At 52.8% G+C, this 22,700-nt stretch overlaps 2 protein-coding genes across 5 annotated transcripts in view; one reads left to right on the forward strand and one right to left on the reverse strand.

Moving 5' to 3' along the window:
* SH2D2A (SH2 domain containing 2A) lies at nucleotides 1-16,968 on the forward strand. 3 transcript variants are annotated; one of them, XR_002808012.2, is made up of 10 exons: nucleotides 1-150; nucleotides 760-920; nucleotides 1,673-1,845; nucleotides 2,575-2,664; nucleotides 2,897-3,065; nucleotides 6,563-6,712; nucleotides 6,931-7,248; nucleotides 8,964-9,134; nucleotides 13,895-14,008; nucleotides 15,349-16,968. XR_002808012.2 is itself a non-coding variant. In XM_023640980.2 (9 exons), exons 1-8 carry the CDS (start codon nucleotides 117-119, stop codon nucleotides 9,129-9,131), a joined length of 1,263 nt encoding a protein of 420 aa, XP_023496748.1. In that variant the 5' UTR covers nucleotides 1-116; the 3' UTR covers nucleotides 9,132-9,134; nucleotides 9,699-10,044. The 3 variants fall into 3 exon arrangements, 2 of the variants coding, with proteins under 2 accessions (XP_023496748.1, XP_023496746.1); XM_023640980.2 differs by lacking the exons at nucleotides 13,895-14,008; nucleotides 15,349-16,968 and adding an exon at nucleotides 9,699-10,044; XM_023640978.2 differs by lacking the exons at nucleotides 13,895-14,008; nucleotides 15,349-16,968 and having other exon boundaries at nucleotides 8,964-10,044.
* PRCC (proline rich mitotic checkpoint control factor) overlaps nucleotides 14,738-22,700 on the reverse strand; it is a 23,387-nt gene continuing 15,424 nt past the window's right edge. Inside the window, exons 4-7 of one of the 2 annotated variants that reach the window (XR_011438680.1) lie at nucleotides 21,662-21,757; nucleotides 19,426-19,569; nucleotides 17,326-19,323; nucleotides 14,738-15,189 (exon numbers count right to left, since the gene is read on the reverse strand). Coding sequence is in view for 1 of the 2 variants with exons in the window: in XM_023640977.2 (XP_023496745.1) it covers nucleotides 15,103-15,189; nucleotides 17,326-17,391; nucleotides 19,426-19,569; nucleotides 21,662-21,757 (393 nt within the window). In the remaining variant the exon portion in view is untranslated. The remainder of the gene's footprint in view (nucleotides 15,190-17,325; nucleotides 19,324-19,425; nucleotides 19,570-21,661; nucleotides 21,758-22,700) is intronic. The other variant, XM_023640977.2, reaches the window with a different exon arrangement.

Below are 22,700 nucleotides of genomic sequence, written 5' to 3' on the forward strand. Positions count from 1 at the left end.
GACACTTCCTGCCCTGGGGGCTGGGGTGAGAGGAAAGATGGGTTGCTGAGTGTGCACACCTTTGAGAGCACACACACACACACCCTGCTCCGGGGCTCCCTTCTTAGGTTGCCCCCATGGAGTTCCCCCTGACCCAGATATGCCCCCAAGGTAAGTGTGAAGTTGGAGAATGTGGGTGGGAGGGGACATCAAGACCCTCGTCTCCCCTGCTCTCTTCCGTGCCTGAGCCCCCACTTCAGGGGTGAGGGGCCACACCCCAAGCCAGAGCTGCCAGGGTGTCCACCACCCCTTCTCTTTCTCTGGGGATCCAGGTCCACTCAGGCCTCAGGACCAAGGTGACAGGGGCTGCTGAGCGCTTCTTAGAGGGGCGAGAGGAGGGAAAAGGAGGATGAAGCGGGGTGGGAGGTAGAGGATCCTGGGCCAGAAGAGGGGCCTGCCCTGAAGAGATTGCCTCCTCTCCTCGATCGTGGGACTTCCGGGCCACCAGGAGGCCAGCTGAATTCCCAGCTCTCCTTCCTGGTGCCCAGTTTCCCTGACAAGCCCCTCTGCCGCCCCAGCCCCTTTGGGCCTCCTAGCTCCTTACTCCTCTGCCCTGAGAAATGCCCCCTGCTGTCCCTCCTGCCTTTCTCCTGCTCTCATGACCGTCCGTGTCCTCCGGGTCCCTGGTCAGAGGCATGCAGGGCCCCTCTGGGCCCCGGGGCCGGGTGAGAGAGGCAGTCCCTCACTGAGAAACCCCAGCTGTCCTCTTTATGCTAACAGGGAGTCGTGAAACCCCTGCCCCAACCTTCAGCACCTTCCAGCCCTTGAACTTGACCAGCAGGAGCTGCCAGGGCCTGGGCTCACTTCCGGGGCCCAGATTCCAGGCCCCGAAGGCAGAGGAAGCCCAGCCCAGCCCCAGGGCCCCGGCTGTCCATGCTGTGGTGAGTGGGAACCTGGGGGGTACAACTCCCTCGTCTGCTCCCACCCTCCCAGGGATGAGGACTTGCAGAAGGACAGAGGCCAACAGGGAGAAAGCAAGAATGATCCGGGGCTGCCAACAGGGCTAAGGGCACAAAGGGAGGGAAAGGAGAGGAGGGTACCTCCTTCATTTGCTGAATTGCCAACTCACTCTGTCCCCGGAAGTTCTGGCTGAGTCCACAGGTGACCAGGGTACAGTGTATTGGGCCCCAGAAGCAGGCGTGTGCATCTCTGTCATTTGCCCAGTGCATCCACATCTCAGGCCTTCTCACCCACCCAGTCATCAGGAAATCCCCTCTCCGAACCAGCTCAGTCTCTCCTACTGTAGGATGAGCACTCCCTCCTTCTGGCCCCCGTGGTGACCTCCTACATCATCTCCCTTCATCCCTCAGGTCAGGAACGGACTTTCTGCCCATCTGGAAGGCCCTACCCCCATTTAAGCACAGTTTAACGGCTCACTGCTACCAGATTAAAGGCCCTCAGGACCCAGAAGGAAGTGGAAGGAAATTCCCTGGAAACCAAAACAGCGGGAGCTGAAGAAGGGCTTTAAGTTAGATCTTGGGAAGGACTTTCTGGACAATTATACCCTAAAATAGGCAACTGGGATGGGGGTGGGGAGCTTCCTCTCTGCACCCAGGAGGGGCTGGGTATGAGGATGAGAAGGCTCACTAATTGAACTCTAAGGTCCTCCTCCTTGAACTCTTCCCCTACCCAGGCCCTGGGGGCTTTCTCAAACCCAGAGAATGCTGGGAAGGCTGAGGAGGTGCCGAGGGAAGGAGGCCAGTCCCTGCAGGCCGAGATCCTGGCTTGGTTCCAGAAGACCCAGGCCCACTGGCTCCTGCAGCACGGGGCGGCCCCTGCCTGGTTCCACGGCTTCATCACCCGGAGGTGAGTCACAGAGGAGGAAACAGGCCCAAGGGGGGCAAGGGCAAGCCCTGGGTCCTGCGGCCAGTCAGGAGAAGATTGAGGCTACAAGTCCAGTCTGTGAGTCCTGCAGGTTCCCAGCCATTCACTAAGGCATCTCCCCTGGGGGAGATCATTGGAAAGGCTCTGGGCCAACCCTTCTGTGCCTCAGTATCCCTTCTCTAAGACTCAATTACCCTCCTGTCTCTAAGGCCTCTAGTCCCCATAGTTTTCCCGTCTGTCTCTCGGTCTCTCTCCCTCCATCTGAACCTCGGGCTCTCTCCAGCCCTCCCCTCTTTCTTCCCTCCCTTGCAGCTCCTCCCTCCTCCTCCTCTTCTCAGCTTTGCTTCTCCTGTATCTCTCTGTTCGCCTCCTCTGTTCAGCTTGTGACTTCTGAAATCTAAAAGTCTGTTACCGTCCCTGTTGCCACAGCCGAAGCGCGCACACACACGCCCTGCAGGCTGCCCTTCCAGGATGAGGCCAGGAGGAGGATGCAGGGCTGGGAGACATCCTGGGTGGGAACCCTGGCCCCTGTCCATGCCCCGTCCCTGCAGTGGGAGAGCAGTGTCCACATCCTCTCTCTCTCATCTCCCCTCTTCTCTAGCCACTCCAGCCAGCTTGGTTGGGGGTGGGGGTCCCCTAGAAAGCCAAGCAGACAGGGGGCAAGATTGGAAGAGTCAGAGCAGCGTTCTGTCTCTTTTCCATCACCCACAGGGAGGCAGAGAAGCTGCTGGAGACCAAGCCTGAGGGATGCTACTTGGTGCGGTTCAGCGAGAGTGCTGTGACCTTTGTACTGACTTACAGGTGAGAGGCGGGGCTTCGGGCTAATCCGAGGGACTGGACTTGGTGCCGACTGACTGACTGACTCGTGAGGGGCAGAACTTCATGCTGACCCCCCTCAGGAGCGGGGCTCTGCTCAGCCCCAGGGCTACTGAGGGTGGGAGACCCTGACGCTGGGCAGGTGGAGGTCACGCCTCATGCTGGTGGCTGGGGCGGCGAAGAGGGAGTCTGGCTGATCCCAACTGGCGCCCTCCAGGAGCCGGACTTGCTGCCGCCACTTCCTGCTGGCCCAGCTCGGGGATGGGCGCCACGTGGTGCTGGGCGAGGACAGCGCCCACGCTCGGCTGCAGGACCTGCTGTGGCACTACATGGCCTACCCGCTCAGCCCCTACGGGGAGACGCTCACCGAACCCCTCGCCCGCCAGGTATGTCCCCTCAGCCCTGACCCTCACCCTGACCCCAGGGACCCAGGCCAGCGCCCCTCCCCACGCAGAGCCCAGGCTGCAGGACCACAGCACCAGACGCTTTCTCATCCCAATAGGTGACCCAGCCCTGCCTCCCTTGCCCACACATCTCTGTGTAAAGCCCTTCGAGAATGATGCGTGCTGGGGGAGAGGTCCTCTAGAGACCAGCCCAGCGACACAGAGCTGCAAGGGGCTGGGAGTGGCCAGCTAGGCACATGGGCCATTTGTTTTTCAATCTGAGATATTTTCTGGGTACCTAGCATGTACCAGGTACTGGCAGTCCCTGGAAATAGAGCCATGGACAAGACAGACGGGTCCCAAATTCACAAAGCTTACTTACCAGCAGCAAAGTCAAACAAATAAGAATCAAGTGTGAAGAGCGTGAAATGAGAGGGAATACAGAGTGGGTGCCATGTAGCTCACTTGGCAGGGAGCTGTATCAGGGAGTGCCTGCCAGAGGAAGGTCTGGCAGAGCTCAGGGGCCGCCATGTGCCAGGCATTGGTCTGCACATTGGGAAAATAGCAGTAAACAAAACCGACCAAACTTATCCCTGCCTTCACGGAGCTTACATTCTAGTGAGAGAAGACAGAGACAAAATGGAATACAGATAAGACACAGATAAGGCATCCTCTGTCCAGTGATGAGAAGCAAGTGCCAAGAAGAAAAACCAAGCAGTGACAGGGTTGGGGCTGTTTTACACAGGGACGTCAGGGAAGGCTACTCTGGTAAGGGGACATTCGAATGGAGGCCTGAATGAAGTAAGGGAAGGAGCCATGCAGCTGACTAAAGGCAAAGCATCCTAGACAGAAGGAACAGCCAGTGCAAAGGCCCAGAGGTGGGAGGATGCTTGATGTGTTTGAAGAAGACAGAGCAGTGAGGAAGCTAGCATGAGTGGAGAGGCAGGAGGTGAGGGCAGAGAGGTGAAGGAAGGGGGCCCTGTAGACTCTTTTTCTTTTTTTAATTTTTTAAATTTTTTACTTTTTGGAGGAAGATTAGCCCTGAGTTAACATCCACTGCCAATCCTCCTCTTTTTGCTGAGGAAGACTGGCCCTGAGCTAACATCCGTGCCCATCTTCCTCTACTTTATATGTGGGCTGCCTACCACAGTGTGGCTTGACAAGTGGTACATAGGTGGGCACCTGGGATGCGAACCCTGGGCCACCGAAGTGGAACATATGAACTTAACCACTACACCACTGGGCCGGCCCCCTGGTAGACTCTTGTATAGATTTGGGATTTTATTGTGAGTGGCATGAGATGGCACTAGACAGTTACAAGCTGAGGAGTGACATGACCTGGCAAGTTTGGGGGAGAGGGGAGCAAGCGTGGCCAAATGGAGGCCACTCGAATACTTCAGGTAGGATGATGGCAGCCTGGACCAGGGTGGTAGAGGCGGTGGAGGGGTCGGGAGGTGGAATGTGGGGACTGTTTTGAATGTGGAGCTCACAGGGTTTTTGCACGATTGGATGAGGAGAGTGAAAAGGTGGAGTTGTCGTTGACTGAGATGAGGAAGGCTCTAGGGGGAGCCAGTCTGGGGGGTGGGAGGGCGGGGGGATCAGGACGTCAGGTTCCACAGGCACAGTTTGAGATATCCATTCAGTATCCCAATGGGGATGTTAGGTGGGCAGTTGGAATATGTAAGTCTGGAGTGTGGGACAGGTCTGGGGTGGAGATGAATATTTGGGAGTCATCAGCATGTCATTGATGGATTGATTGCAAAGCCTCCAGGAGGGGTGAAATCTCCCTCAGGAGTAAGTGTAGGGGGCCCACCCCGTGGCTGAGTGATTAAGTTTGCACACTCTGCTTCGGTGGCCTAGGGTTTTGCCAGTTCGCATACTGGGTGTGGATATGGCACCGCTCATCAAGCCACGCTGAGGCAGCATCCCGCATGCCACAACTAGAAGGACCCATAACTAAAAATACACAACTATGTACCAGGGGGCTTTGGGGAGAAAAAGGAAAAATAAAATTTTTTAAAAATCTAAAAAAAAAGATTGAGTGTAGATGGAAAAGAAAGGAATACCATGTCTCCAGCAGTTAGAGTTTGCAGAAATGAGGGGGAACCTACAAAGAAAATTGAGAAGGAGCAGCCAGAGAGAGAGGAGAAAAACCAGAAGAGTGTGATGATCTGGAAACCAAGCAAAGAAAATGCATCCAGGAAGACTGAGTGCCAATGGGTCCAGAATTGACCATGGGATTAGCGAAGAGGAGGTCACTGGTGACCTGGGCAAGAACAGTTTCTTGGAGTTTGGAGTCAATTCAAAGAAGTGTGCCCTGTGGAACTATGCTTATGGGCAACTCTTGGATGGAATTTTGTGAGAAATAGGCAGAGACTTGAAAATGCTCCAGCAGTGGGAACAGGGTGTAGGGAAGTCTGGAGGTGAGAGGAGCCAGCTGGAGCTGAGAGCTGTGACCGGGTCTAGAAGGGGTCTTATCATTCAAGTTCTCTGGAGTTTGGACTTTATCCTGGAGCAACAGGCAGCTGCTGAAGCATTGCTGGGGGAATTTCTGCAGGCTCACTCTGCCCCCTGGAATGGAGAATGGGTTAGCAGGGCAAGAGGATGCAGGGGGAGGAGTTAGACGGCTTGCACTGGGGTGGTGGCTGTGGGCACGGAGAGAAGTGTGTAGATATAAAGATAGGCAGTGCAAGGAGCAGACCTTGTGTTCCATTAGATGTGGGGCAGAAGGGAGGGAGGGAGGTGTCAAAGATGACTCCTAAGGTCAGGAGGGTGGAGGTGCTGACGTTTATTCATAAAGGGAATGCTGAAAGAGCAGGGGGTTGGAGCAGGGAAATAGAATTCTGATTTGGACCCCTGAAGCCTGCAGTGCCTGGAGACCTCCAGATGGAGACTGCACTTGGCGGATTGCAGAAGCACGAGAAAAGCCCTATGGCCTGAGCACACCAGAAGCAGTGGGCATGTGGGGAGCATCCATGAACCCAGGGCTAAATGCTGAACTAAAAGCATACGTAGACCATGGGAAGGAGCCTGCTCCTTGTAACGCTCATCTCCCCTGAGGCAGTCTCTCTGCCCCCAAAATATCTAGCTTATATTTGCATAAAGCACTCCTCTGGCACCTGCACAAATAAACACAGGCACAGCAGTCTTGGAGATCTATCCCTAGGCCTAAAATTTTTAGGCTAAAGATTTCTAATGGCTTGTTGCATTTTTACAACCACGGGCACAAATGGAGACCGGCCTGGCCCTGTGTTTCAGATGAAATTAAGTTTAATGCTAGATATGGCTTTTGATCAGAGCTACTTCCCTACCCCTTGGTCTCCTTGCCATCTCCATCCCCTCTTCTTCACCCAGGGAACTCAGCCTAGGCCAAATTTCTATGCCCCTCTCCCCTACATCCTCCCCATGGACCAGATTACTTTGTCCTCCTGGATCACCTGCCCACTCCACCTGCCATCCCTCCTGCACCAAGTCCCTGAGGCCTCCTTCTTTCCCGTCAGACTCCTGAACCCGCAGGACTTTCCCTAAGGACTGAAGAATCAGACTCTGGAAACAAAAGCCAGGACCCACACCCTCAGTATAGCCCAATCCTCAAAAAGGAGCAGACCGCAGCTTTCACGCAGAAAGACGGTCCCGGGGAGCCAAATGAGGTACTACTGGGCTGGAAAGGCCGAGGGAGGAGACAGGGCCTGAGGAAGGGGAGGAGCCCAGGATAAAAAGGAGGGAGCGGCCTGCGATAAGGGGCGGGGCAAGAGGGAGGGCGGGGCCTACAGGGGACAGAGGCTCGGGCTGGGACTTAGGCACCCGCTGTGACCTGGGCTCCATTTCTCTGACCCGCTCTCCTTCCCGGCCTCTGCTTTTCTCCTAGCCCTTCCAGCCGCCCAGGCCTAAACCTCGTGTCCCCGCTAAACCTCAGCTGCCCCCCGAAGTCTACACAAGCCCGGCTCCGCGACCCCGCCCGGCCCCGCCCCCCAAGCCCTCCAACCCCATCTACCAGGAGCCTGACGAGCCCATAGCCTTCTACGCCATGGGCCGGGGCAGCCCTGGGGAAGCCCCCAGCAACATCTATGCCGAGGTGGACGTGAACGTCGACGTGGAGGCGCCGGCAGTGGGGGAGGGCCCGCCGTCTCTCCTCCAGCACCTGGTCCTACGGAAGTGCCGGTCCAAGCCTGTCCCAGGAAGCCAGGTGAATGGGGGTGCAGGGAAAAGTTTGACCAAAAGAAGGACTTCCTGAAAGCTAGATCTGGGAGGGTGGAGAAGGTGTTCAGATTGGATGCCTGGTCTGGGTGAAGGTCAGAGGGTCTGAGCTGCTGGCAGCCCTTTTACGGGCCCAGAGATTGCTCCCTCTCCTCTCCCTGGAGTCATTGGGACCTGCCCCTCCTTTGTCAGGTCCCCACTCCCTCCCTCACAGAGAAAACAGAGGCCCCAGGCGGGGGCCCCTCAGCCTTCCCTGACCCGAGCCTGCATTTTGCTGTGTCCCTCTCACCCAGCGGTCCTCTTCAGACCCACCTGACATTGACCCCACGTTGTGCAGTGAATCGTGGCTCCTCCCATCCTCCCCTCCCCAGTCTGCATCTGGGCCTCTCCTGCCCTGGCTCCCTCCCCTCAGCCTTCATGGCCTTGCCGTCCTGAAGAGGAGGGTTTGGAGTCCCTTGTGTCATCTCAGATGAGCTCAGGGGAGAGGCACCTGCACACCCTCCCCCTCGTTCCACACACTCCCCCTCTCCCTCTTCCATCCCCTCACCTCCCATCTTCTCACTGATCCATGATCCCTTCAAGTCCAAGTAGGTATCTCATGTCATGGACTGTGTTAGCCCCCCCAACCTCTGTTCCCCTCCTCAGGCCCTTCCCCACCCTCCCTCCCTGCTGGTGCCCCAGGCTCCCCCTCAGCCCTTGTGCCTGCTCACAGTCACCCACAGCCCTGCCACGTGCTGCCATCCTAGAGCTGATGTCCCCAGTCATGTCTCTGTCCAAACCTCTCCAGGCTTCTGCTCAGCTCCCCAGCATCCCACAGCCTCTCGAACTCAACACAACCAACACTGCCCTCACCCTTCTCGCCCAGATTGTTCCCCACCATGTTTCCTATCTGGACTGGTAACTCTCCAGCCACCCAGCTATCGAAGCCAGAATCCTAGGGGTCCCTTGACATCTCCCCTTTCTTCACCCCTACTCCCCCACAAGCCAGATTCCTTCTGGGTTTCTTCCTAAATATACTTTTCCTTTCCGCACTTTCAGCCCCATCATCTCTCATCAGGACTTTTCCAAGAGCTTCTTAACTCGTCTCCTAACCACCAATCTTGCCACTTCTGATCTACCCCTAAGGAAGCCAGAGTGGTCTTTCTAAAACAGCTGCCTGGTCCAGGATGCCCTCCATACTTGGGCAGTCCCATCTCCTAAGTGTTACCACCAGCTACTCCCGTCCTCCCAGAGCTATTCCCATTTCTCCAAACACACCAAGTGGTTTCACCCTCCTAGGGTTTGCACAGCCAGTCCCTCTCTCTACAGCGACTTCCCGCAAGCTCACCCTCCCACTGCCCGGCAACCTTTTAATCATCCTTCAAGACCAGCTTGCCCTTCTCCTCCTCTGGAAGGACTTCCCTGACCTGAGACACTGCATCCATTGTGTGCTTTATACATACCTGCCATGCAGGTAGTCACCTGGGTCACGTGTCTCCCCTTCCCCAGCAGAGTGTGAGCTCCCTGAGGGCAGGGGCTGGGACTGATTCATCTGTTTCCAGAGCACCTAGCACAGCGCCTGGCACAGAGAAGGTGCTCAGGAAATGTTGAATGAATGCATGAATGAGGGGGTTTAGACCTCCTCTCTGCAGGCCTCGAGGCTGCAGGTAGGCCTAAGAGGCACAGGGTAGATGATGTGACCTAGGACCGTCCTTCTCTCTGCAGAATCCAGGTGGCTGGCAACTGCATTCTGAGAACTCTATGGCAGGACACAGCCCTCCCGCACCCCACCAGCCCCAGCCCCGCTGGGGAAACACCCTCCCCAACAACCTTTCTAGACAGGTGCTTCAGGACAGAGGACAGACGTGGCTCCCCCTGGGGCCTCCACAGTAGTTGGTGAGTCTGAGCTGGGGGAGGATGCTTGGAACATCCTGTCCAGAGACCTTCACACACACCCAGCACCCTCTCAGGACACATGGATGGAACAACCAGGAGGTGATCAAAGCTAGAAAGGACCTCAGCCATCATCGATCGCAAAGATGGCAAAAAGATGTCACCTTGCATGCCAACTCCAATCCATTGGTCGTGGCTGCCTAAGGCGCTGCATTGGAAAGGACGTTAAGGTCATATCCAAACTCAGCAGAAAAGAGCATGATTGATTAGTGATGTCTGCCACGGGTGAGGGGGGAGGAGGAACAGTATCTCCTTTGTCCTTACTGATCCAGTCCAACTCCCTAGCTGTGGAGATAAGGAAACAAAGCCAGAGAGGGCTGGTGACCCGGCCAAGGTCAAGGCTTGGTGCTCTGTTTCCTTACCCCACATCCACTAACTCTTCTCCAAGGAAATATCAGAGATTTCCTCAGATGGGAAACCTGGCTGCTTTTCAGAGCTCCATCGCATGGGGACCTGGGTGCTGGTTCCCGTCCTCTGGATCCCAGCTTAGCCCTGTCCCCCTGACAGGTCTAGGCCCCCCACAAAGAAGCCTGGAGGTCGGACGAACAAATGTGGAGTCTGCTTCCTTGGAGGGATGCACCTGCTGGTTCCCTCCCAAGAGTCCCCAAGAATCCAATGGCTCAGTGCTTGGTGACCCTCTAAGGGAGCGGGCTGGGAGGGCCCTGCTACCTCCTGCTGCCCTGGTTTCTCCTCCTGGAGTCTAATTGCCTTGGCCCTCTGAGTCTTTGAGTCTGGGCCCTGGTCCAATGCTGCTGTTGTCTGAGGAATGGTTTGGCGAGAACAGATGTTAGAACTTGTTTGTTGATTCTTGTCTGGCTAATAAATCATCGCCAACCACCTCCCCCCACAGGGATCCAAGCCCTCCAGGCTCCTTCTGTCTGTCTCTGACTCTCTTTCTCTCATATTGTGGAAGGCAAGTGGTTGAACTGCCATTGCAGTGAGGAGAGAGGGGTCTGCGGGTTGAGAGACACCTCGGCAAGGGTCACAGATCTGTGGGCTGGGGGCTGGGAGACACCAAGGCAAGGGACACAGACCTCTATCTGCAAAGTGTCCCTTCCCTGGCTGGGCTGGGCCGGGCTGGGCAGGGAGCCAGGGGTGCCAGGAAAGAAAGAGGGGCAGGGAGGGGAATGGCTGAGGGGTAGCCCCTGCCCCTCCTTCCCCAACCCCCCCTGCCAAGCTCAGGACTGGGAAGGGAGTGGGCACTGTTAGCCTGTATGTGAGCCCTTTGGAGGCTGGGGAGCCCCCCTGCAGTGCCCCCAAGACTCTCTTGTGTCTTCCTGGCCTTTGCGTCCATCAGGACCCCGTCCCTCTCCTGAGGCTTCCTCCCTCCCCTCTGCCCAGACCCACTTCAGGGCCAGCCTCCTGCCCCCATTCAAAGCTCCACTCTGGGCTTCAGCTGCCTGGAAGAATCTGCCCTGGGTCTCATTTTTGTCTCAGACTGGGGGCTCTCTGAGCCAGGGTTGTGTCTGCTCCTGGATCACCCTCAGGGCTCAGAGCAGGGTTTGTCCCCTGAAGCCGCTCAGGCCTGGGTACCCCTATGATCCGATCTGTGTGACCTGTTCTTACACTCTACGTTGCTACGGGTTCAGTCAAGGCAATCAGAGCCTGTCAGTGTCCCTCTTCCTGCCAAGGGGGCCCTGTACCTGCCTGAGGCACAGAAATCCCCCAGACCCTTCCCTGAAACGGGGTTCCCTAGGCCCGGGTGCTGCCACCACCACACCACTCCCTGCCTAGCACAGGCGCCAGCTGCAGTGACTGGCTTCCCCTCCTTTCTGCTCCAGTGCTAATCAGCTTAAGGAGAAATATGGTTGCTGAGTCAACAGAGTTGGGGTTCCACTTTCTTCTGTCTGTAGGTCTAAACTGCCTCCTGAGCAAGGGGAGAGACAGGGAGGGAGCTGGAAGGGAGGGGAGGGGAGGAGAACAGATGGCTTTGCCGAAATCAGCAGGAGGCTGAAAATGCAAGAAAGTCTCAGGTTAGACTCAGGGAGTCAGCTCGTGGCTGATTCCTTGTGGCAGGGGGAGGAGGCAGGAAAAGGAGAGGCTTACAGTATAGCAAGAGCTGGAGATCAGTCAGAAAACAGAGAGGATTTCCTTAGACTTTGGGATATAACAGGATGGGCAGATAGGGGGAGAGGCGGAGCCAGATCCAGTGCCCCGCCCCCTCCCTCTCCAGCTCCCGGCCGCCTGGGGTGGAGTCGCCAAAGGGGTGGTGGGAGAATCCAGATGATGGCGTCATGGAGAGCCCAGGTTCCTGTTGTAGTCCTGTGCTAACTAGCAGCACAGCCTTTGGCAGGGAAATCTTTTCTCTGAACCGCTGTTCGCCACTTGTCTTTGAAGTGGAGATAACGTCTCATTTGCACACAGGGCTGCTGCACTGATCAGATGAGACCATCAAATGAAGGGCTTGGCAGAGCAGGACTACTGGGCCTAGAAGGGACTTGAGACCCTTCGTGACTGTTTGGTTCAACCAAATAGGAAACTGAGGTCTAGAGATGGGAGGTGACAGGGAGCTGGAGGCAGTCCGGCTCAGATCTCGTCATCCCAACTCAGTGCTCCCCTTTTACCATGGGGCCCCTGCCAGGCAAAAGGATAACGTCCCATCCTCCCGAGGGCTCCAGCTGCAGACCCAGCCCTGAAAGCTCCGTGGGGGACCCTCCCTTGCCCTGCCCCCCAGCACGGGCACCCAGCACCATCCTGCTGCCTTCACTCCCAAGCTGAGTCCTGGGGCTGGGCTGAGACCTCAGGAGGAGGCTGAGGAACTTGTACAGGAAAGGAGCTGGGGCAATTGCGGGTTGCTCCTCGCCAGCCAGAGACCACTCGTGCCAGGAGGGGGAGGGCATTTCCCAGCCGTCTCAATCTTCCGTGGTCATTCCATCCCGCCTCCTGCCTCCTCCAGGCAGGGCTTTCTCTGGCTCAGCCCACTCTCAGATCTGAGAGTACAGGCTCCCACCCCCAGCCCCAGATCCCCTTCAGAGCCTGTACAAGGCCTTGCTGAGTGGAGGGGTCCAACTTGTCCCTCCATTTCCAGCCCCTTCAGCACCACAGCTGACCCTGATGGCTCTCTGTATTTTTCCTGCTCCTGCCTCCCCTTAAGCTGCCCCTTTTATCCTTTGTGCTCCCTCAGCTAATGCAGTAGACAGGGTCAGTAAGGGGCCCTGTAACTCTGGCTCAGGGGCAGGGGAGTTGAGAAGTTATTAACCCCACAACCTCAGCTGTCCCGATTCCACAGTACATCACTCCCCAGGAACCCACTCAGGGAGGACTGGGGCCAGTCGTCACTGAGGCCCCAACTACAACCACCTCTAGTAGCCTTAGAACATCTGTCCCCACCTGAAACAAAGCTGAGCAGAGGGAGGCGGGGAGAAAAGGTTATGAGCAGGCAGCACAGAGCGTTCCAGCATCCTTGCCACTTCCCCAGGCCCCACAGAACTTCAACCATCCCCTCAACAGTGTGGCTACTTGGACAGCAAGTTCAGCACCCAGCTGGGGTGAAGACCTGGCCGGGCCCCTCCCCCTGGGCCAGAGTCTTTGGGGTCAGAGCTGAAACTAACTCCTTATGACAGCTTTGCCATCTCTGTGCAGTTTCTAAGTCTGATCCTTATAGACCTCAACTTCCTTGGCCCCGCCATCCTAATGAATCCAACACTGCACACTCAGGCTTTGCCCCGACCCCTCTGACATCTTCCAGGGCTGTTTGGATCCATTTCTGACCAAGGCCTTTGCCGCTTCCTCCCTCTGCCCTTTGGCTGTTGCTGCCATGAGAATTTTAGCCAAGTATCATTCCTTATTCTTCTCTCTCCCTCATCCCTGTCTTCTTTCCTGCTTATCAGAACTTGTGACTGCTACCTCCAGGAAGCCCTTCTAAATGAAGTCTGTCCATTTTCTAACCTGTCAGTATTTCTCTTTGTGACCAAGAAATTCCAACCACCAAATAAAATGTCATCTTTGGTAGGACTAAAATGTGGCTTAAGATTACTTGCAGCAAACCAAAGGAGGTGGGAGGCAAGAGGAAGCTTAAAGATGTCTGGCCTAACTCAGTCCTTTCCCAGAAGGCAGTGGACTCTCTCTACCCCCCATTTCCTGCCTCCCAGCCCAGGGCACTTCCCACTCCATCGTGACGCAGCCCCTAAAATGAGACCGTTGAGGAACTGTTGGATCCCAGGAGTGCAGCAGCTGAGGAGGGCACAGCTGCACCCATGGCATACTGGGTACAGGAAAGAGTGTCTGACTCTGTGGGATCTCAGACGTTTTGGCCCTGCTGAGCCTAACCCACCACCTAAGACAGCCCAGAGGGACAATCCCAGCCCTGGCCCCCAGGGCTGCTGTGGAGGGTGGGAGTGGTGGTATGGGCTGATGCTCCTTGCTGAAGGCTGGCTGGACGTACCAATTTGGACAACTACAGCCCAAGTGTCCCTGAGGGATGCACGAGTCCCGTCTGGCTCCAACCCGAAGTAGGTCAGATTTCAGATAAGCGGGTGGTTTTCCTGTAAGTGATGAAATCTTCCTCTGTCCTTAATGAGAAACAGACTCCTCAACCTACCCCAGCAAAAGATCAGAAGCATGGTGAGATTCCTCACTTCTGCCTCTTCCTCCTTATGCCAAAGGCCCCACCACACACTTCTTCCTACTGCCCCTCTGGCCTTCGCCTTCCTCTCTCACCAAGACTGTCAAACACTAATTCCTCCCAATGTTTCCCTGTTCAGAACCTGCAACAACTGGAGTCAAGCATCTCTGTCCAGTCAACACTCTGCCTGGCAACCAAGGCCTTTCTTCTTGCAGTTTCTCAAACACTCCCTTCCTGCAGGAAGCCACTGCAGGTGAGCCCCACTCGAGTCCCAGAACCCTCAGCAACCTCTTTCAGTAGGATCTGCATGCTGTTTTGTAACCAATATTTGTATCTTCCATCCCTACTTGGACCCTGCCCTGACAGGGAGGAATCTGCCACTGAACGCTCTGGGATCACAGATCCCAACAGCTAACTGAAGTCCACAGACACTGCCACTTCCCCTCCCCAGTCACCCACCCAACCTCGCCCTCCCTCCCTAGCAAAAAGCTGGGGGTCCCGAAGTCTCCAAGGAGATCTGTCTAGCCCCCAAGCTCAATGCAAAGCTTCCGAACCAGTGCAGGCCAGTGACTACCAATGTAAACCTGCATTGTCTGTCGGGTCAGACATTTCACCACTTCACCTCCTGCTGTGCTGAATTTTATGTCTGACAAATCTTTCATGTCACAGCAAGAACCTCCTTGAATTCCCCCCAGTCTTCACAGATACCTGAGACCAGCAGTGCTTCTCATAGGGTTTACAGGCCCCTGCCCCATACAGAATTATACGTACAATTCCCCAGGTTTTCAATGGCCATGAACCCAGTTTAGATGGTGGGTACAGAGAAGAAAAGCAAAGCAATCAGGGAGGCAGCTCACGATGGTGTGGAGGGTGCTTTACACAAGGTAATAACTGAGATCCAGGGACAGGATTACAAACGAGAAGGGTCCAGAATGGAAAAGGAGACCGCATTAAAAAGCAGGAAAGGGGTCAGGGCAGGCAGTGTCTGTCAGACTGAATGTTTTATTTCAACAGACATCCCTGGTTTAAAAAAAAACAAAAACAAAAAAAGGTGAGGGAGGGGTTCAACATTTCATCACACCCAACAGGGAGCCAAACTCCCATCCAAGAACTCAGAGCCCCTTCTGAGGCATCACTCGAGTCTTTGCTAGCTCCAAGACAGAAAGGAGCTGAATTTTCTAACTTTTGTTAAGAAAAATCTATCAAATATGTTCATTCTCGCAGAGCGAGGGCTGGGTCCTCAGGGAAAGAGATCCTGGGCTTAGAGCAGCTGGGGTCCCAGAGGTGAAGCCGGGAGCCGGGCCAGCTGGGCTCCGGGAGATCCTGGAGGCAGTCAGGTCCGGAGCCCTAGAATCCGTATTTGGCTTGGGTCTGCCGGCGGCTGAGCTTGTTCTCTGACCAGGTGTTCTTCAGCTCCAGCTCCCGCTCCTTAGCCTGCGGCGAGGAAGCAGAGCCAGAGGAGAGTCACTGGGGTTGTGAGAGACACTGCTCTCTTGCCTCTGTGAGCTTCCCAATTTAAAATCTCTCCCATCGTAACAGTTACAGGGAAATAGCAAATCCCTTGAAAGACTTAATTTTCTCTTACTCAAGCAGAAAGGGAAGACCCTGAGAAAGCAAAGAAATCCTCTCTTTGGGGAGCTAACAGGATTTAAGCAGAACAGACTGAAGAATCCTGGTCCTTCATCTGCTAGAATTAAAACTGAAAAGCTCAAGTGGAAAACGGACAATGAGAACTAAAATTTGGTATCTGAAAGGAAGACAAATCAGCTGCCTTGGATACCCGACCAGCCAGGTCAGCCTCAAAGACTCGGACAAGTCCAAACAGGACACCACCCAACAATAACTTAGTCTGGGGATGCAGTTTTGCTGTTGTGCTGACTGCAGTGTATGTGGGAGCCGAGAAACTCATGCCATTTTAAAGTACAAATTGAAGCTGTGAAAAACTGACTGGAAGGCACCAGAATTATGACTTCCCCCTTCTGACGTCAACAACTCCTCGCCCTATACTGCATTCTGGGAATGTACAAGCACCACCCTAGAAAACAGGCTCCTCACCCCCACCCAGTTACCTCCCACCTGCTCATCTCCCCTGGCATAATGAGGTGGGGAGGGCTAAGAGTTTGGCTTTCAAACAAGACCCTACCCTCAACTTCTTCCCTACAAATAACAAGATAGGGTAAGGGTACAAAAGGAGTTCCTGAAAAGGAGGGTGAAAATATGACAACAACGACGAAAGCAAGATTTGCCACTGAAATCATCAACCAGCATGTATACTCCCCAGGGAAAAGGCCAGGAAAGAGTCTTACTTCTGTCTGTATCTTTGACAGCATTTAGTACAGTAGGTTTCAAAAAGAGGTTTAGGGGCCGGACCCATGGCGTAGTGGTTAAGTTCGGTGTGCTCTGCAACAGCAGCCCAGGTTAGTGGGTTTGGATGCCAGGCATGGACCTACACCACTCATCAGCCATGCTGTGGCGGCAACCCACATACAAAATAGAGGACTGGCACCGATGTTAGCTCAGGGCTAATCTTCCTCACCAAAAAAATACAAAAAGAGCAGCCGGCCCCGTGGCCGAGTGGTTAAGTTCGCACATTCCACTTCCGGCAGCCCAGGGTTTGGATCCTGGGTGCAGACATGGCACTGCTCATTAGGCCATGTTGAGGTGGTGTCCCACATGCCATGGCTAGAAGGACCCACAACTAAAATATACAACTATGAGTTGTTAGCTCAGGTGCCAATCTTTAAAAAAACAAAAAGAAAAAAGAAAAACAAAAAAACAAAAAGAGAGGTTTAATGATTACATGAATATCTGAAAGCTGCTAGGTCCTATCAAATAAATACCAAGACATATTCTAATTCTAAAAGACATTTTTGGATTATCTGTAATTCTGAATTATTTGTGTTGATGTTTCCTGCCACAGAAGTGGAGAATACAAAACCAAACTCTGGGGCCAGCCTGTAGCATAGTGGTTAAGTTTGTGCACTGTGCTTCAGCAGCCTGGGGTTTGCAGGTTCAGATCCCAGGCCCGGACCTAGCACTGCTCGTCAAGCCATGCTGTGGTGGCATCCCACATAAAATAGAGGAAGATTGGCATAGATGTTAGCTCAGCAACAATCTTCCTCAAGCAAAAAGAGGAAGACTGGCAACAGATGTTTGCTCAGGGCCAATCTTCCTCACCAAAACAAAAAAGAAAAAGAAGAAAAAAAAACCAAACTCCTCATTAGATGAATGTTTTGCTAAAAGTCGGTTACAAATTTTTTCTTAAATAGTTTTTTAAATTACTAGATAAACTTGCTATTTAAAGGAATGCTCCAAGAAACCATCCACTCCCCTCTTACATTTATGTTTTGGATGTCTGAATTTTCACTTACAGAGTTTATTTCAAGCACCTGTACTTGAGTCTTCTTTGAAGTGAGAGGGATGCAGGGCAGGGTAATTCTGAAGGATACATCCCCCCCTAGTGGCCACATGGAGAACTGAGAATGACACCTGCTGGGGGCTGGTGCCTGGCACCAGGGCTTCAGATCTGAGCCTTCAAATCCCCAGGTTTACAGGGATGCAGCCTCTCACCTGATGAATCAGATACGTAATCTGGTGTTTCCGCCGCTGCTGGCCTGTTGGTTGCTCACCTTTCTTCTGCAAGGGAAGAAAACAAAATCATTAACCCCCAGGAAGAAAAGCAGAAGTTTCTCACATGCCCAGGTGGTGCAAGGTTGGGGATTGAGAAACCAACTACACAGCCCAAATCCTGAGGGAAAGAAGTCAGCTCAGAGCTGGAGCTGTTTTTATGTCTCTATACTTACAAAACAGTTATTTCTATTAAAGTCATTATGCAAAAAAACCAAGCTCAGACTTGCCTGAAATAGCCTGCTAATAACTTCATTCAACTGGCAATATTCTGAGGTCAGGACTGTGTCTTCTGTTTCTTTGGTAACTCCACCCCACCCTCAGCACCAAGCACGGGGCTCTGCCCACAGTGGACATCTGATACCAGCTTTACTCCTGCAGTCCGTCTAAAACAGCTTAAGTGCCAGGGCACAGGCCACCTTCCTTCCTCTCTCCCTCCCTCCCTCCCTCCAGACCCTTTCACAACTCCGCTGCCCATCTCTCCCTTAAGCCCTTTTCATCTCTGTCCCCTTCTCCCCAGTCAGGCCAGATGTCTGGCCTGTCTCCTACCTACTTCCTACCAAGCTCTCTCCCATCAGTCATCTTTGGCTGAAGCCTCGCCTCCCTCCTCCTAGTAAGTGCCAAGAGCTTCCCTGGATTCAAATTTTCACAATCACTGCACCTCTCTCCAATCTTCCAGCCTCCACCCGTAGCTGCACTGAACCCCTAACCAAACTCTGATGCAAATGATTTACTGTCCAAGTCTATATTGGTCTGGGCTTTCATTCTGTGGTTTTTCTGTCCCCTGCCAGTGTTGTCTCAGACTGGAAGCTTCCTCATCAGCCCCACCCAACTCCCAAAACTCCTCTCTGGAGCCTCCTCAGCACTTATGTAATCAATTTGCACTGTAATCATTTACACTCAAGTGTCCTTAAACCTCTTTTCCCAACTACACTCTAAACTCCTCAAGGACAGGAACTCTATCTTTTTCTTCTTTTTTAAAAATCTAGCTCAATACAATGAGATGGTGGAAAGAAAATGTGGACCTGGGAAAAGAGTAAATTCCAATTCCTTGCTGCTATTTCACGTCATTTAACGTGACAGTTAAAGATGACAAACATAACCCATCCAGCTCCACTCCCGGTCCAGGGTGAGCAGTAACGACAGCAGCTATTACTATGTGATGATGCCTCCCGACCCGCAGTTAGTAGAGCATGCTCTCCTAAGTGGCTTTTCCAGTAAACAGTGATGGATCTATGCTGATCTAACCACAATCCTTTGCTCTGTCCTGTATGACCGCCAGCATTCAGTTAAAATAAACGGCTGGGGCTCAGATGGCCATCTGTGACCACAGAACAAAGCAGAGAAAATGGGGGGAGGAGAAGGGACTAAAATGCCCGACCTTAGCCTTGCTGGTGCTGGGCTCGAATCCAGGGCTTCCCCACACTTTCCCCGCTGTGGCAGCCTCATAAATGTCCACATTTGCTGTACTCAGCTACTAGGTGAAGAGATGTTCATCATACTGACTGAGGAAAACTAGCACAGAGAAAGGAGGAGTGTGGTGTGGAAATGTGAGGAATAAAGCATTTGAAAAGACCACGGCTGGCTGCAATGAATAATGGAAAGGAAGGAGAGAAGGGGCTGCAGTCCTGAGAGAGGACTCCAGAGGCTCTGCTGTGCTCACGCCTCAGAGACGTGCTGAGCCAGGTCCCAGCCTCTCAGGATGGAGAGGGACGTGAGCGTAGGGAGAGGGCAGAGCAGCTGTGGATTCTGTCCAGGCAGGGAAGGAGCCACAACACGTCAGAGAGCTTCCAGGTGCAGGACAGGAAACTGCTCCAACCGTTCAACCTCAGCAACCAGACTCCACCATCCAGATGGAGGGCAAAATGCTGCAAAGTTCTGGAAGGCAGCAGCTGTATCTGTGAGGCTCGGTGCATACTCCAGTACCATTGGCAACAGGTGCTGTGACAGTAACAACGGGGTGTGGGGTCAGGATGGGGAGTAGGACCAGATTCTGCTCTAGGGCCTCCCAAGTTGGCCACCTGATAAACCTTTGCCACTTACTTTGCTGAATGACTTCATGGTTTTCTCTTCTGTCAAAGACTTGGTCATCCACTGCTGGGCCCCACTGAGCTGGTCATCACCTTTGATCTCCACAAAGTTGATCTCCTCCCTTCCTCGGTTCCTCTTGCCCTGCAGCCGCTTAAACTGAAAAAGGGAAAAACAATGCAGGAGTCGGGAATCTGGGTAGGGGATGAGGAGACGTCACTAAGGATCAGAGTTTATGGAATGGCTTTGGGACTCCCCAATTCCATTGCACCCTCAATTCCCCTCTGTGCACTATGTCCTTTCACCCTGCCACTTTCCAAGCTCCCCTGATGCTAGATATAAGGCTACTTCGCAGAACTTCTCCTGGACTCAGGGAAAGGGAGGCCAAAAGGTAGTCCCAAACCTGAGTGAGTGCAGAGAATCACTGGTATGAATTTATACTCAAATTATATATAAATTATATCTGCCTAAAAGAATTGCATACAATTTTCAAATTAAGAATTAAGGGTAAACAAAAGTCCTGTGCACCCCAATGTTTATTGCAGCACTGTTTACAATAGCCAAGACGTGGAAGCAACCTAAGTGCCCATCAACAGACGAATGGATAAAGATGTGGTACATACATACAATGGAATACTACTCAGCTGCAAAACAGAACAAAATCATTCCATTTGCAATAACATGGATGGACCTTGAGAGAATTATGTTAAGTGAAATAAGCCAGTGAGAGAAAGATAATCTGTGTATGACTCCACTCATATGAGGAATTTAAAACTGGGGTGGGCACAAAGGGTGAAGTGGTGCACCTACAACATGACTGACAAACATTAATGTACAATTGAAATTTCACAAGATTGTAACCTATCAATAACTCAATAAAAATAATAATAATAAAAAAAAAAAGAATTAAGGGTAAAAAAAATCTGGGATTTCGCCTCTAAAAATAGGTTCTTCTTACATGTCTGTTCCTTCTCATTGGTTTGGTATCAACAAATCAGCAGACCCCACACCAGAGCGGGCATCAGACAGGGAGAAATGTGGAGCTGGGGAGAGGGAGCCTCACAAAGAAAGGCCTGGTCAGTTTCCCAGGAGACCAAGGCTCTTTTTTCCTCCTCCTCAAAAAAATGCAGCTCACATAAGCCAGCAGGAGATGTGCCTGGGAGGGAGTCCGGGTGAAGGTGAATCAAAGTAAAGAACACTCAGAAACTCAGCGAGACCCAGGTCCTGGTCTGAGCACTAGTGAGGCCTCCTGGGGTCACTTTACCCACAAGAAACTGACTTTCACCACTGGGTGAGCTCTCTGCTGCCTCCTAGGCTTAGGACAAAAAGAGCCCGACTATCCAACTTGAGAAGAAGCATATACACAGGGGAGTGAACACAACATTAACCAGGCAGAAGTACGCAAAGGGATGGACACCTTCCTGTGAAAAGGTGAGCAGAGAATTATTTTCTATAAGAACCTGCATGCAAAGATGCAGCACCCCCTATTTCTCCAACCCTCTCCTAAGAGGCTGTGGCCTCCCCACAGATGGAACAATACTTTATACCCTGAGCGTGGCCTGACGGCCGCAGGACATGGGGTCTGATCTCCCTTTGCGCTGAGGCTGGGGAGAAGCTCAGCAGCAGGGGATACAGTTACATGAGACACAGGTTATTCACTGTGGCTGCTGTTCCCTCTCAAAATCCATCCTCCCCCTCTCCTTTAGTGTGAATGAACCCAACATTTTAGCTAGGCATACTACTACCCAACTAAAAGACTACATTTCCTAGGCTCCCTTGCAACTAGATATGGCCACGTATCCACATTCTAGTCAATGAGATAGAAGTGGAAGTATTCTTAGGAACTTTCAGGACGTCTCCTAAAAGGGGAGGTGGGAGGTGACTTTCTTTCTCCACTCTACTGCCTGGAATACAGTAATGGTGGCCGTAGCCTTAGTTGCTATCACTGACCTTAAGAATAGAGGCTACAAGCTAGGGATGGCAAACTAACAATCAGAAGGGGACTGGATCCCTGACAACGACATGGAGTTGCGACACCAGCCCTTGTCTGCTTACCTCTAGCCTTCCCTTATGAAGAAAAATATTAACTTCCCTTATATAAGCCACTATCAGTTGAAGTTTCTCAGTTATATGTTGCCAAGCCTAATCCTAACTGAATATGGTTTAAAAAGAACAAAAAAAAAACCTTCCTTTAGCTTCAGATTTGAAACCTGGTGTCCATGGGTCAAAGACACGTGCTTTGTTAACTTACTGCTTCGTCATCGATGAAGGAGGCATCTGGGGCAATTTCCTGGGTGGGGACCAGGGCCGGGTCCTGTGCAGGATAGTAGCCACCACTGTAATAATCCTGCAGCCAAGGAGGGAAACAAACACACCAACTGAGAGAACAGTGCAGAGGGGACAACAAGGTCTGCCCGGGAACAGAGGAAACCCTCATCACGGAGGCAGTGGTGATGCTCACACTACAGACCCCTCCAAAGGGCCAGTTAAAGCACAGATCCTAAGGACCCATCCCAGACCTCAAGACCAATCCCTGCAGCTTTTCTGATCTGCACCATCCAGACAGATGGGTATTTTTTAGGGACAGGTGACAAGAAATAAAGACCTTCTCTCTTGCTTCAATTTACACACTGCTCCCTCACTGCTTCCCAGGAGTGACTCCCACTCCTTACTTCTCCTGAGCCCTCAGCCTGCTCCTGCTCTGAGGCTCCAGAAGCTCCACCATGAGCAGGGGTGAGAAGGTGGGAGGGCGTGCTATTCCTGCCCCTCATCCAATCTAGGGCCTCCGGACACAGGGAGTCTGCCTGTAACAGGTGGGGAGGTTGCGGATCTCTGATACAAAATAAACCACTATAAGGGTGGTATGGAATTTACAAAGCTGGGAACAAAACAGGTTTGTGTTATCAGCTTTTTAGTTCAGGAATCTGATGATTCCCCTTAGTGGTGAGCTGTCTGGATGTTGCTATGGACCCTAAAAGAAGAGGAGTGAAGGCAAGAGCAAGGCCCGGCTGAGGCCAAGCTGGGGGGCCAGAGGCTGAGAAACTATTTCCTCCCTGCCTACACTTTTTCCTAATTCTACCACCTTTGCCCAAAACTCCCAGGAATGCCCCTCTAAGAACATTCATTTTATAATGAGCTAAATGGAAAAGAAGGTTTAACGTTGACATAAATAAAAATATATAAAAATCCAGAGTGATTAGACCATGAATTATCCACAGAAATATTCACAACAAAATACATTTAAATTGCAGGGTTCCCTAGTGTATTTAAAGTGCTTTAATTTGCATAGA

This window comes from Equus caballus, chromosome 5 (assembly GCF_041296265.1).
Source record: "Equus caballus isolate H_3958 breed thoroughbred chromosome 5, TB-T2T, whole genome shotgun sequence".
NCBI lineage: Eukaryota > Metazoa > Chordata > Mammalia > Perissodactyla > Equidae > Equus > Equus caballus.

Excerpts from the sequence above, each read along its gene's own strand:
- SH2D2A (XM_023640978.2), top strand. The coding sequence starts at position 117 with ATGGAGTTCCCCCTGACCCAGATATGCCCCCAAG. Across the intron at positions 921-1,672 it reads CCCCGGCTGTCCATGCTGTG|GCCCTGGGGGCTTTCTCAAA; the intron begins GTGAGTGGGAAC and ends TCCCCTACCCAG. Across the intron at positions 1,846-2,574 it reads CACGGCTTCATCACCCGGAG|GGAGGCAGAGAAGCTGCTGG; the intron begins GTGAGTCACAGA and ends CATCACCCACAG.